General features: G+C 39.2%; 1 protein-coding gene across 4 annotated transcripts in view; it reads right to left on the reverse strand.

The window, feature by feature from the left end:
• Positions 1 to 607: 607 nt before the first annotated feature.
• The window catches only part of KLHL7 (kelch like family member 7), a 77,567-nt gene continuing 63,158 nt past the window's right edge, over positions 608 to 15,016 (reverse strand). For all 4 annotated transcript variants that reach the window (XM_008066192.2, XM_021716636.1, XM_021716638.1 and 1 more), the window contains 4 exons: positions 9,261 to 9,501; positions 6,922 to 7,123; positions 2,686 to 2,783; positions 608 to 1,107 (listed from right to left, as the gene is read on the reverse strand). In XM_008066192.2, the coding sequence (XP_008064383.1) occupies positions 824 to 1,107; positions 2,686 to 2,783; positions 6,922 to 7,123; positions 9,261 to 9,501 (825 nt within the window). In that variant the 3' untranslated portion in view covers positions 608 to 823. The remainder of the gene's footprint in view (positions 1,108 to 2,685; positions 2,784 to 6,921; positions 7,124 to 9,260; positions 9,502 to 15,016) is intronic.

Raw genomic sequence — 15,016 nt, forward strand, 5'->3', positions numbered from 1 at the left:
ATTTGGCACAAAATGAAACAAATGAAGACAAGCAAAACTATGGAGACAAAGCTGTTCCATCAGAGTTGCTCATCTTGACTTACAACTCATACTATTTCTTAGAAACAGTGGCTCACACCTGTAATCTCAACACTTGAGGAAGCCGAAGCAAGAGGACTGCTTGAGACCAGGAATTTGAGACCAGCCTGGGCAACATAGCGAGACCCTGTCTCTACAAAAAAATAAAACAAATTAGCTGGGCATGGTGGTACACTCCTGTAATTCCAGCTACTTGGGAGACTGAAGCAGGAGGATTGCTTGAGCCCAGGAGTTTGAGGCTTCAGTGAGCTATGATTGTGCCATTGCACTCCAGCCTGGGAGACAGAGTGAGACCCTGTCTCTTAAAAATCAAAACAAAAAACAACGGAACTATTTCCTAGTTCTTGGACTGAACAGAAACGGACCTAACCACATAGCACTTCTGTGATGTATGAAAACAGAATCTAGAGCTAAGATGAGGCTGCTTCACTAATAAGCCAATCTTGCAATCTGCCAAAATCAGTTACAAATGTGAAATTCATTCCAGAAATTCGTATATTCACTAAATGCTTATAACTTTTCAAGTTTTCTTGCTATTTCTTTGTTTTGTGGCCAGCTAAAATATGTTCTTTGAACTAAGTAAGAAAATCCATATAAAAGAAATATCTATCTTATTAGGGACCTTACTTCACTTGAAACTTTCTTTACGAAAACACCAAACCAAAACTTTGTAACCAAACTCTTGGAACAAAGCACTGGTGGCCATATTTTTGAGTCTCTGATGAGGATGAAGTCCCCTCATTCTTCATGTTTCAAGGGTCTCTTCATTTGCTCCACAGGTATCAACAACACAAATTAAACAACTTGTGACTGGAAAAGCACGGACTTTGGAGTTGGCAATCCATTTGTCTGTTTCAGTATTGTACTCGAGAATGTGTCCCAATCGACCCACACCTTGAAAACCAGCTAAGACATAAACTATGGAGCCAACTGCTGCACACTTCACAGTTACACCCTTCCATGGCATTGGTGAGACCATCTTCCATTCATTCAACTTAATATCATAATATTCCACATTGTCCAGACCACCTTCAAAAGAATAAAACAACATGAAAAACCATATGAACAATTCTAAGATATCCTAATTTTTTTGTATTTTTTCCAACATTTTATTATAAACATTTTCAAACATACAGAAAAGTTGTAAGAATTTTACAATGAAAGCCCACGTTTCCATCACCTAAATTCTTATTCTTACTTTAACACATTAGAAACTTAATTTTTAAATATTGATTTTGTTTTTTACAAAATGTAAAATGTGCTACCCTGGAAAATAAAAATGTAAACCAGTCAGTGATTTGCCCTCTGATTAACTCTGATTATAATTATTCTAATGTCTTTTTTTAAATCTTTTAACAGTTTATAGAAAATAGCAATGAATGGGAATAGGAGAAGGAAAAGAAGTTATTTGTTATACTTAAGTAATGCTTAAATGCACTACATGACTAAAATGAAATTTGGGGAAATATCTCCAGATTCAGTTCGAACTCCCTAACATTTAAGAGAGTTATTTAATATTCTTTACCATATCACTATTTAAGAACATAAGGCCAGACACAGTGGCTCACTCCTATAATCCTAGCATATTGGGAGGCTGAGACAGGAGGATTGCTAGAGTCCAGGAGTTCAAGACCAGCTTGGGCAACATAGCAAGACCTCTTCTCTACAAAAAATAAACAAAATTAGCTGGGTGTGGTGGCACTTGCTTGTAGTCCCAGCTACTTGGGAAGCTAAGATGGGAGGATCACTTGAGCCCAGGAGGTTGAGGCTGCAGTGAGCCAGGATTGCAGGTGACAGAGTAAGACCCTGTCATAGGCAGCCCAGGTGACAGAGTAAGACCCTGTCATAAAATAAAACACAATACAATAAAATGGCCAAATTTAGTCATTTAAAAAATAATAATATTGATATCTTCATTCAATGCTTAAAAATATTTAGGAAGTGTTGCCATTTAGAACCTGCATACAAGTCCTAAAATTTGTATTTAAAAAGTTTTAAACTTTTTAAAAAGTTCAGATATTTAAAAATATTCCACACTCCCCAAGGGGTATGTGGAATATTATAATATAAATGTACAGGAGGCAGCTGAGCTTGTCACAATGATTGGTGGCCACTACTGACATGTCATCAACAGGGATGTTTAATGTCCCACATTTGCCGTATGCAATGGCTCACGCCTATAATCCCAGCTCTTTGGGAGGCAGAGGTGAGAGGACTGCCTGAGCCCAGAGGTTTGAGACTAGCCTGGGCAAACTGGTGAGACCTCATCTCTACAATAAAGAAAAATTAGCGCACACTTGTAGTTCCAGCTACTTGGAAGGCTGAGGCAGAAGGATCGCCTGAGCCCAGCAGGTTGAGGCTGTGGTGGCTGTGAGCATGCCACTACACTCCAGCCTGGGCAGCAGAGTGAAACTCCAACCTAATAATAGTGGTAATAATGTCCCAAATTGTTTTTTTTATCAAATGTTAGCTACCAAAAACTATAAAAATAGATATAATGATGAATGAGGTAAATGCTTTTTCTATACTTTAAGATGTGCTTCAGTAATTTGAGGAACTATCAGCAAACTCATCAGGAAAGTGAGATAGTGAATAAATATCACATACCTAAACCATTCTGACCACCTACAGCAAATATCTTGTCTTTTACAAATACCAGCCCATGATTCTTCCTGGCTTCAATCATTGGACAAAGTTCAGTCCATCTGAAAAAAATCAAGTTTATAGTGTGCTCATTCATGGAAGTAAAAGCACTAATACTAATAAGAAAGGTCTATTTTCCTAATTAAGTGCTCATTTGCTACTCATGTGTACATACACATATATACAAGGTCTGGAAAAGTAAAAAACACTAGTTTAACAATAATTATGGGCAACTTATTTGTAGGTGAGGTACACAGAAATTGTTTTCCTTTAATTTCTGGTAAATAGAGGATATTTCTTATATCCTCTATTTGAATATTTCTTATATCCATTTCCTGTCATTTGTAAAAATCTGTAAAATGGTAACAACAACAACAACAAAAAAGAATGAAAAGATACTTAAGAAAATATAAAATACAAATTCTATTACATGTAGTTTCTTTTTTAAAATAGATCTAGGGTGTCATTATCTTGCCCAGGCTGGTTTTGAACTCCTGGCCTCAAGTGATCCTCTTTCTTTGGCCTCCCAAAGTGCTGGAATTACAGATGTAATTAATATTATGTATGTCTAAGTAAAACACAAACTTATAATGGGCCTCAGGCAATTAGCACATTGGTAGCATCTGTTACTATTCATATGTCCATTTTAAAACCAATATTAAGAACTTTTATGTTGTTGTGCTCACAGTTACTATTATAAATAATGATACTGGCAGAGTGCGGTGGCTCATGCTTGGAATCTCAGCACTTCAGGAAGCCAAGGCAGGAGGATTGCTTGAGCCCAGGAAAGACCAGTCTCGACAACATAGTGAGACTTCATTTCTAAAAAAAAATTTTTTAAAATTACAGCTACTTGGGAGGCAGAAGCAGAAGGACTGCTTGAGCCCAGGAGGCTAAGGTTGCAGTGAGCCATTGATCACGCATGCCACTGCACTGTAGCCTGGGTGACAGAGACCTCAACTCAAAAAACAAACAAACAGATGGAATCGAGAATATAAATGTGGACACAGTGTTGAAGGATATTAATTCACAGGCAGCATTGCATACATAGACACAGACAGCTGTATTTAGTTCTTTTTTTTCTCCCATACACGCCCATGTCTGTCATTTGTGATTGTGAGGGTGGTCCTGGCACACAGGCTTGTGCTCTTAGTTGCTAACATTAACCAAAAGGCTCCAAACCACCAACAATAACAAAAGGGAAACTTGGCATAAGCATCACTCTCTAAAATGAGTATTCATGTTTTTAAAGCAATTTGATGAATAATGCTATAAAACATAATTAGGGCATAATTAACTCCAAAATATTAATAATCCTCTTATTGTCTTACATTTATGGGGAGTTATAAAAGTAGTGGCTTAACACTCTTGTTTTCAGAGCCCTCTATGAAGTGAGGCGGGCAGCATGGCTCCTGCATACACAGGTGATCATCCTGGTGAAATAACTAGAGTGCAGTGTGGAAGTGGGAGTGCTAGCGAGTAGTGGGGCTTCACTGCCTCTCCACATAGGAACCTCCATAGAACCCTGTCATCATGCATTAAACCCTGTATTTGACTCAGAAAAATTCAATTTACAGAACTTTTTCTTCTCCAAGTACTATGTTAACAGAAGGGAAGAGCATGTTTAATGTATATCTAAATCTCCTGAAGGTTAAGAAAAGTTTTACAAACCCCCTTCTTCCTGTAACTCACATGCAGAATGTGTATAAGGTCCCTGCCCTCTCCAGTCTGAAGTTTATAATGTTTAGAAGCTTTTCTTAAAATTCTCACTGTTCAAACTGTGTCATGTTTTTTAAATAGGCTTAATTTCTTTTTTCTTTCTTCAGATTGTTCCTCTAAATGATCTTTTTATTATGAGTGTCTTCTATCTTTTTTAAATTTTGATTTTTTAAAATTGATATATAATAGTTGTACATATTTTGGGGGTACATGTGATATTTATATACAACGCATAATGGTCAAATCAGAGTAACTGGGATATTCATCAGCACATTTATCTTTTCTTCTCTTTTAGCTATCTTGAAATATACAAAGCTGGGCACAGCAGCTCACGCATGTAATCTCAGCACTTTGGGAGGCAGAAGTGCAGGATTACCTGAGCTCATGGGTTCGAGACCAGCCTGGGCAACTTGGTGAGACCTCATCTCTACAATAAATCAAAAAATAAGCCAGGCATAGTAGCACACACCTGTGGTTCCAGCTAATTGGAAGGCTTAGGCGGAAGGCTTGCCTGAGCCCAGCAGGTCAAGGCTGTGGTGACTGTAAGCGTGCCACTGCACTCCAGCCTGGGTGACAGAGTGAGACTCCAACTCAAAAAATAAAATAAAATAGGTAGGAAAGCCAGGTGTCGTAGCTCACACCTGTAATCCTAGCATTTTGTGAGGCTGAGGCAGGAGGACTGTTTGAGGCATTAGAGACCATCCTGGGCAACAAAGTGAGAGCTTGTCTCTACAAAAAATAAAAAATTAGTCACGCGTGGTAGTGCATGTCTGTAGTCCCAGCTACTTGGGAGGCTGCGGCAGGAGGATCACTTGAGCCCTGGAGTTCGATGCTATGGTGAGCTGTGATCATGCCACTATACTGCCTGGGTGACAGAGTGAGATCCTATCTCAAGAACAACAACAAACAAACAAAAAGAGGTAGAAAATATAAATAGATAAATGTACATGACTGTTCATATTTTGTAATTGAGCTCTTATCTCATAATTTAAACAAAAGGAGTAGCTAGAGTGGAAGACTTCCATGTTTTGTTGTCTGGCAATATCTTCCAAAAAGAGGACTTAAAGCACAAGAGTTTTGTTGTACCTCCTTGGTAAAACATTCAAGTTGAACATATTTACTCGTAATTTGCCCTGGTAAAGGAAGAATAATGGGCAATGTAGCCGTATGATCAGCTTTTTTTTTTTTTAAGTTGGAGTCTCACTTGGTCGCCCAGACTGGAGTGCAGTGGCCGCTCCCGGCCACCGCAGCCTCGCCTGCTGGGCTCTGGCAATCCTTCCGCCTCAGCCTTCCAAGTAGCTGGAATTACAGGCATGCGCTACCATGCCCAGCTGATTTTTTGATTTATTGTAGAGATGAGGTCTCACTGCCTAGGCGGGTCTCGAACCCACGGGCTCAGGCAATTCACTCACCTCAGCCTCCCAAAGGCGCGGGATTACAGGCTGAGCCACCGAGCCCGGCTATGATCAGCTTTTCTGGTCAAAGCTCTTTGGATATTCTGACAGAAGGTATGATGGGAAGATCTTCTGCTTGATTTCCCCATTAGCATCACTGCACTCATCACCACCCCCATTATTTACTGATGAACACATGTCCTTTGGCCACACTGAGTGGGTTCCATCATTAACTACAAGGTCAGAAAAACTGGCTAACTAGTTATTTCTTTAGCTTTCTTAGGCATTTTGCCTTTTTAGAAGCTGTTTCCCAGTTGATTTACTAATCATTGTACTTAATAAATATGAATCCAGGCTGGGAGCAGTGGCTCACTCCTGTAATCCCAGCACTTTGGGAGGTTGAGGCGGGAGGATGGTTTGAGGCCAGGAGTTCAAGACCAGCCTAGGCAACATGGTGAGGCATTGCTTCTACAAAACATAAAAAATTAGCGAAGCATGGTAGTGTGTATCTGTAATCTGAGCTACTCGGAAGCCTGAGCAGAAGGATCACCTAAGCCCAGGAGGCAGAGGATGTGGTGAGCCAGGATCATGCCACTGGGGTCATGTTGCCTGGGTGACAGAGTGAGACCCTGACTGAAAAATCAATCAATGTAAATTCAAACATACTTCAGGAAGTATAAATTCAAAACGACACAGGGGCGTGATTATTAATGCCATGAGCCAATATTTCCATTTAAGGGCAAATTTACTACTGATCATAAATTATTCCCCCCTTGTCCCCTACATTTTCTGACATCTCAAAAACATTTTGAGTTTGATGAATCAGTTGGATGTATCTCATTTGCAGGTGTTTATTGCACAAATAGGATAAGAAAGAGATGGGCTTCAGTGGGGCATAAGGTCAAGTCATTACCTTAGGCGTAAAGGAAAGGCCCAGGTCTTTAACATGCCACTATTCTTGCCACATTCAAAAAGTTTCTGTACAATCTTAACTCAAGAACAAAATTCTTCTGTTGGATTCCTTCTGCCTTTTGACATCATTTTATTGAGCTTATGAAATATAATTGTGCTTTAAATTGATACGTACGTTTCTGTGGCAGGATCATAAACTTCACAAGAATTAAGCACTCTCCCAGAAACATTGTTCCCTAAACTTCCACCACAGACATAGATGAGGCCATTGGCCTCCACCATCCCATGGCTGCATCGTTGAGTCAGCATGCTGGGCTTAGTGTGCCAGCTTTCTGTTCTTGTATCATAGCATTCAAATAGATACAGAGCTGAGTTTCCTGTAAAAGAAAAAGACCCCATTATGCCTAACTTAGTGTGTGTGGGTTTGGAGTAAAGTAAGCATAGAGCTGAGTAACTTAGGAGAAGAGTTTAAGGTTATAGAGTCAACTGATAGTCAACAACAAAATATAGGAATCATTTAAGAAAAAGTTAATAATCCTATTTGTATAGAACCTGGAAAAAATCCAAAAAAGAATCTGCTAGAAAGATTTATTTATTGGTAATAAAACTTTAGAAAAAGAAATCAGCTTGATTTTTTTAAAAAATTAAGTAAGAAACATTATATATGTCCTTAAGCATGGTTGCGCATGATGGGAATTACCCAAACTTCAAATGTTTATATGGAGCAGAAAAAGCATAGCTGCTTACAGATGGTAAACCCACACCTTAAAATAAAAATATGAGAAATACTACCTGGTAATATTCTGGGGCTTATTTAATATTCTATAATAGCTATAGCACCTTATGTTTACTTGGTCTTCCATCTTTTTTGTATATAAACTCTAAGTCCATTATTTAAGCTAAAAAAAATTACTTGAAAAGATGAAAGCATGAAATTATGTGCCTAGTCTGTGCCTAGACTATTCATTTAAAAACCTGGTGGCTTAGCCTGTAATCCCAGCACTTTGGGAGGCTGAGGCAAGTGGATTATCTGCGCCTGCAGGTTCGAGATCAGCCAAAACAACTTGGCGAGAACTCATCTCTACAATAAATTAAAAAAAAATTAGCCAGGCATGATAGCATGTGCCTGTAGTTCCAGCTACTTGGAAGGCTGAGACGGAAGGATAGCTGGAGCCCAGCAGGTCGATGCTGGGGTGGCTGTGAGCATGCCACTGCACTCCAGCTTGGGCAACAGAGTGACTCCAACTCAAAAAACCAAAACAAAAAACCAAAAAAAAAAAAAAACCCTAAAGACTCCACAAAAAAAAAATTAAAAAAAAAAAGAAAGGAAAAGAAAATGACCACTACTAGACATTAACAAATGTTAATGCTACCCGATGAAAAAGGTTTTTATAGTCACACCTACATCCCATTCTGCTCAATAAGCATAAAATGTCTCTACCAATCATTAGATTAAAAACTTAAAGCAAATGAAAAGATCATTCTTTTTTCTGATAAAAAAGAAAGCCAAGAATAAAGGTTTTCAAAAGCATGAATTGCAGTAGGGCCTTAAAGGGTCTTTGAGTATGTCAAACTCTGAAATTTTTAAAACAAGTAATATTATGTACTCAAAACAACTGAATTAGAACTAAAATTCAAGGTGGGCATGGTGGCTCATGCCTAGAATGCCAGCACTTCGAGAGGCTGAGGCAGCAGGATTGCTTGATCCCAGGAATTTGAGACCAGTTTGGGCAATGCAGTGAGACCATGTCTCCACAAAAAAAAAAAAAAAAAAAAAATTAGCTGGACGTGGTAGTATGCACCTGTAATTCTAGTTACTTGAGAGGCTGAAGCAGGAGGATGGCTTGAGTCCAAGCGTTTGAGACTGTGATGAGCTGCGATTGTGCCACTGTACCCCAGTCTGGGTGACAGAGACCCCTACTTAAAAAATAGTAATTCAGATGGTGTCAAAACATGCTTCATCATATTAAAAAAGTATGGGCAACTAACATAATCTAGGAAGCTAAAATTCTTGTAAATTAATTATCTGTAAAGGAGTAAGATAAACCTTCAGGGAAATGGACTTTAAAATGTGACTGACAGACATGTATTTATTTACTTAGTTATCTTTAATCAAGGTCTTACTCAGTTGCCCAGGCTAGAGTGCAGTGGCACAATCACAACTTACTACAGCTTCAAACTCTTGACTGAAGTAATCCTTCAGCCTTAGCCTCCCAAGTAGCTGGGACTATAGACACGCCCCACCATCCCCAGTTAATTTTTTTTGGCTTTTTGTAGAAATGAGGTCTTACAATGTTGCCTAGGCTGGTCTTGAACTCCTGGGCTCAAGCAGTTCTCCCACCTTGCCCTCCCAGAATGCTGGGATTACAGGCATGAGTGACAGCACCCGGCCAGTCATGTATTTGAATTACCAAAAAGTATCTGGACAAAGCCAACTGTTTATTGAAATATGAAAGCCAAGATACTTGGATTTAAAGAACTTGCCCTGAACCAAAATACTTAAGAAGTCCTTACCTACTTCTGAACCTCCAGATGTATAAATTTTGCCTTCTGCAGCACAGGCAGCAAGGCTGTCTCGAGGTGTTGGAGGACCCAGTTTGGAATACCAGCTATCCTTCACCACATTATAGCAGTCCATTCGTTTTATTGGGAAAAGCTGAGAGCCACCCAAAATGTATACTACGTTGTCCCAAAACACACATGCTGCATCTCTTCGCTTTTCAAAGGGGCAGCGGATGTCTGTCCAGCTATAATCCTGTAACACGATAGGACAGGAAGCTTTCAGTAAGGAAAAAATATAACTACAAAGGACAGGGCAGGGATACAGTTAATATGACACAAAATATATGTTAATCTATGGAATACACATATACATGTCTAGACTATTACCAATTTAATTTTGTGTGATTTTTTTCAGAATGTTGGTTAGATGGAGCAGAGGGCAAGAGGAAGGCACATGGCTGCTTTGGGTCTTCTCTGGCCCTAAAGTAAACTTAAATATAACTGGATATACCACTATCACCCTGGCTTCTATTCCTCTTGTTATGGATAACAATACAGAACATTCTAAAATAAGCACAGTTGTTATTTTTTTTTTTTTTGAGTTGGAGTCTCACTCTGTTGTCCAGACTGGACTGCAGTGGCCGCTCCCAGCCACCGCAGCCTCGACCTGCTGGGCTCCGGTGATCCTTCTGCCTCAGCCTTCCAAGTAGCTGGAACTACAGGCGTGCGCTACCACACCCAGCTAATTTTTTGATTTATTGTAGAGATGAGGTCTTGCCAAGTTGCCCAGGCGGATCTCGAACCCACGGGCTCAGGCAATCCACTCACCTCAGCCTCCCAAAGGTGCGGGATTACAGGCTGAGCCACTGAGCCCGGCTTCAGTTGTTATTTTTAAATTTAATTTAATTTTTTTTTGAGTCAGAGTCTTACTTTGTTGCCCAGGGTGCAGTGCAGTGGCATGCTCACGGCCACCACAGCTTCCACCTGCTGGGCTCAGGCGATCCTTCTGCTTCAGTCTTCCAAATAGCTGGAACCAAAGGCACGAGCTACAATGTCTGGCTAATTTTTTTTTTTAAATTTATTGTAGAGATGAGATCTTGCCAGCTTGTCCAGGCTGGTCTCGAATCAGTGGGTTCAGGCAATCCTCTTGCCTCGGCCTCCCAAAGTGCTGGGATTACAGGCTTGAGTGACTACACCCAGCACATTTTTTGATTTATTGTAGAGATTATGTCTCGCCAGGTTGCCCAGGCTGGTCTCAAACCCCTGGGCTCAGGCAGTTCTCTCACCTTCACCTCCCAAAGTGCTGGGATTACAGGGGTAAGCCACTGTACCCAGCCAGTTGTTATTTTTAAAAAGCTTCTTTTCCAATGTAAATATCTCCATTCCTTTCCTGCCAGATGTATAGAGTGAGATAAAGAATCAATGAATATATTAAGCTCAAACTGCTATTATCCTACTGATACAGGATAAAGTCAGAGGTATTTTGTAGATTTCTATGAGGTATTTTCTATAAACACTCAGTTGAGCCAATGTAGTCAGCCAGACTCTAAAACTGTGTTATTTATTAAGATAAACTTGAATAATCTTTTCTGAGTAGTCTCCCCAGTGATTAAAAATGAGCACCTCCTAGTACCTTACAATAAGGGCTGTTCACAGCGCCAGTGTTTCCTCACTGTTTGATGGCATCCAAGGATCCTGTGCCACTGCTCCAGGTAGGTGTATAGGAGAATGCTATAGTGTCTTGGACCTTCCCTTTTTTTGAGAAAGGAAGCCACAGCATTCCTGCTGCTTTCTAAAAATAATCAGGGCCAGAGAGGAATGCAAACAATTCCCAGTCTCACCAAGCAAAGCACTATGCGTGAATATTAATGTTGAGTTCCTTTTGAGAAAATGTGAGTAGTATGTCATCATGCTAGTATCCAGTGTTTCATTCAACATTCATTGGATTAAATCAAAGCATCATAGAACATCAGGAATCGTCTCTTTGGAAGGGAAGAGCCCCTAATGTAGAATACTTTGACTCCTGACAAAGATGAATGCTAAACACTCAGTGTAGTGTGGGCAGATGTGCTTGTAAATCACTCATCATGAAATGGGCAAACGTGTTGAAACAATCTCCAAACTGAGCTTTAATCGCTTAGGACTTTAGTCTCAAATTAGGATCAATGTCCCTCTTGTTTACTCAGTGGTATACCTACTGGTAGGCACATAAAACTATAGGGTAAATATAACACCTTCCTGAAATTTCAGTTCTACTCAATGGACATTGAAAAACTAGGGGGAAATATTTTTTACTTGTTCTCCTAGAGAAAATGTACTCCACAAAAGGAAAGCAATAAAATAATGACCATGTTCAACAGGAAGCCACCCTTCAACGATAGACTAAGTTATTCTCTGACATATTCTGCAAATCTACTCATAATTCCTGTCTGATCAAGTTTATTCAGTAGAAAAATAAAATTTCATTAATACCCTACATCAGCTCAGTGAATCTCAAATTGCCTCTCTTATCCCTAACTTATTTGATATTTATTTATTTTTTTGAGAAAGCAAGATTAAGAGGATAGAAAAACTCCCACAGTGGAATGGGACCCGAGGAGGTTGCCCTTAGTTAATATTTATTATTAAAAAGTTCTACAAGGGAGGACCAAAAAAAAGACCCAGAATATATTTATTAAAAATTGTGTATTTGTTCTTACAAGTTTAACTTCAGTCACCTTCAAAGTACTTGGTTTGATACAATACACTTATCATGATGCTTTTTCTACTGCCCAAAAGTTTTTAAACTCAATTTGATGGCTTTTAGTGCTTCTGCTGTTTTGTGTTTCACTTCTTCCACATTGGTAAAATTTTACCCTTTGAGGACTTTTTTCATCCAGGGAAGCAAAAAAAAAAAAACCAAAAAAAAAAACAAAAAAACTGTCACTCAGGACAAGATTGGGTAAATAGGGAGGGTAGGGCAAGGGAGTCATGCTGTTTTTGGTCAAAAACTGCTAAACACTCAGTGCGATGTGGGCAGATGTGCCTGTAAATCACCCATCATGAAATGGGCAAACGCGTTGAAACAATCTCCAAAATAAATTCACTAAAGCCAAATATAGCCTCTCACAACAACACTAGCTGATACACTGATGCCAGCGGGTTCCTAGAACACTTACCTAGCAGGGCAAGTTTGTACTACTAGGGGTCCATCCTCCAAAAAAATAATTCCAGGTTTTTTGTTCCCCCATATGGGAGCCTTTCCACAGTTTTAAAAGATATTCTCAAGAATATATTCTTTCCATGCTCTTTCCTAACTTGGTCAAATGTTCTTTTAAATAATGCCCAAGACCTGCTACTTTTATAATTAAAAATAACTATTCCAGTTGGGCATGGTGGCTCACACCTGTAATCCCAGCACTTTGGGAAGTGGAGACCAGAGGACTGCCTGAGTCTAGTGATTCAAGGCCAGCCTGGACAATACTGCGAGACCTTATCTCTAACAATAAAAAAATAAATTAGCTGGGCATGGTGACGTATGCCTGTAGTTCCAGCTACTTGGAAGGCTGAGGCGGAAGGATCGCCTGGACCCAGCAGGTCAAGGCTGCAGTGGTCGAGAGCATGCCACTGCACTCTAGCCTGGGTGACAGAGTGAGACTCCAACTCAAAAAATAAATAAAATAAAAATTGATCTCTTGGAACCTTAAGCACAAGGTACAAAACGATTAGCCGGTGTGTCTGAGAGGAAGAGGCACATGCTTCTACCTACTTCCAATTTCTCTAGAAATTCTCAAGTTTTTACATACTTAATGATACTTTTAATAACTGTCAATGGTTTTTGTAGAAGTCAGACACTAAGCTTGATAAGTACTAACTATATATACTATTGTACCTAATAGTTCATCTCCTAGGCAGAAAAGTGAAATGTACTTTGCAAGAATTTCTATGTAAAATGCAAAGTAGACTTTATTTCAGCTAAAATTTAATGTTTTGCATTTGGGCTCATTTAAATATACCTATGTTTAAAGAGACTGGTTTTGGTTGTATGTATAGGGGGAAGGGACCTTATAATCTTTTTCATTCCTTCCTTAATCTACCTGTCACCCAAAATAGAATACCACGAAGGATGTTTGCCTTTTAATAGCTGGTTATACTACCTAGGAGATAATGCGTGTAGTTGAGGAGCAAGAACAGAGGGGAAAAATAGATGGCAAGTCAGGCTTGTCAGTCAGTTCAGTGGGTATGAGCATCAGGCCTTACTCTAGGGAGAGAACCAGTTCTAACCTGGTGCTTACAGATGAAGGGGGTGCTATTCATAGCTCCCTGCACTCCTAGGCTACAGGGCAAGCCATAGGAGCATGCAGTTTTCATGTTAGCAATAAGATGGACAAATAACACTATAGTTACAGATGGAAAAGTATATAGGTGTGGCCAGGGACAGGGAACTTTTACCCCCAAAATATAATTTGACTTAGTTAAGTTTTATTGGGTATCTACTGCATGCAAGGTTGTATGTTTAAGTGCTGTCACAGATGGAAAAGTATATAGGTGTGGCCAGGGACAGGGAACTGTTACCCCCAAAATATAATTTGACTTAGTTAAGTTTTATTGGGTATCTACTGCATGCAAGGTTGTATGCTTAAGTGCTGAAAATATGTGAAAACGTAAAAGACGTGGGTAGGGGATTTCTTAAATTGTGATTCTTCACCCATATATGGACACACACAGACACATCACGTATAAAGTCCTGCCTTCCTTGGTCCCAGTCAGCCTTTCTTGCCTCTGATGTGATATGCCACATGCTATACTGTATTCAAGCTCAAGACTCCTTTCCTCTCTGTAGGCTCTCCTGATTTCTTTCTTCTGAATCGCTACCACTATGAAGTCCAGACTTGATGACTGAGCACTCCGTTATATCTTGTCTTGTGTAGTAAAATAGTTCTTACTGCTCCCAGAAGAGTGAAAGCTTCCTGGGGTGAAGAGTTGTAAATATTTTCTCTAAATGGCTCAAAGCAAAACATAAGTGTGCTATTTTCCTTCATAGTAGGAACTGATTTTGTATAATGTATTCTAAAAACATATGGGTCCTGAAATAATAGAAATACTAAGGACGTAGATTTTAAAAATCAAGGCAACCACAATCCAAAGTTAAGAAATAGTTTTTATTTTTAAGCTTGAGAACTTTATTTTGGATCACTTTGAGAGAAAAGTCAAGCCAAATTAGGGAAGGCAGAATCTTAGAAAAAAAAAAAGAAGGCAAAATTAATAAAACTTTAGATATCTTGGAGAAACCATAGGGATTCAATCCAACCTGAGTGTAAGATGATCAAATTACAAGTACTTTCTCTTAAGCCACTATCTGATTTATCTTAGTTTCTAAGGGATTTTTTAAAAAAAATCATATAACGATGTGACAATCTGTATAGAAGAAAGCAAGTTTATGTTAGATGCCAGATCATTCCTAGTTTCATGAGAGATGCATAGAAATACTTTTGGCTTTATTCATTTTACAAGGTCACAAAGAATGTAGCTCAAAGGAACTGGGAAACTTGGGTACCAAGCTAGGCTCTGTATAGAGGAGTGTGGGTCTCAATTAGGTCACTTAACTTCTCAGGACTTTAGTTTCCTTATCTATAAAACAAAGACTGGACTAGATGAACTAAGGTCTTTCAGCCCTAACATCTAATTATCTTATGATCTAAATGATTCAGAATGTATCATTAACCAAATAGCCATTATTAATGTATTAGCTATTGAGCACTTGCCTTTCCAGGAACTATGCAGAAATA

This window comes from Carlito syrichta, unplaced genomic scaffold (genome assembly GCF_000164805.1).
Source record: "Carlito syrichta isolate Samal-C Ts95f unplaced genomic scaffold, Tarsius_syrichta-2.0.1 Scaffold308854, whole genome shotgun sequence".
NCBI lineage: Eukaryota > Metazoa > Chordata > Mammalia > Primates > Tarsiidae > Carlito > Carlito syrichta.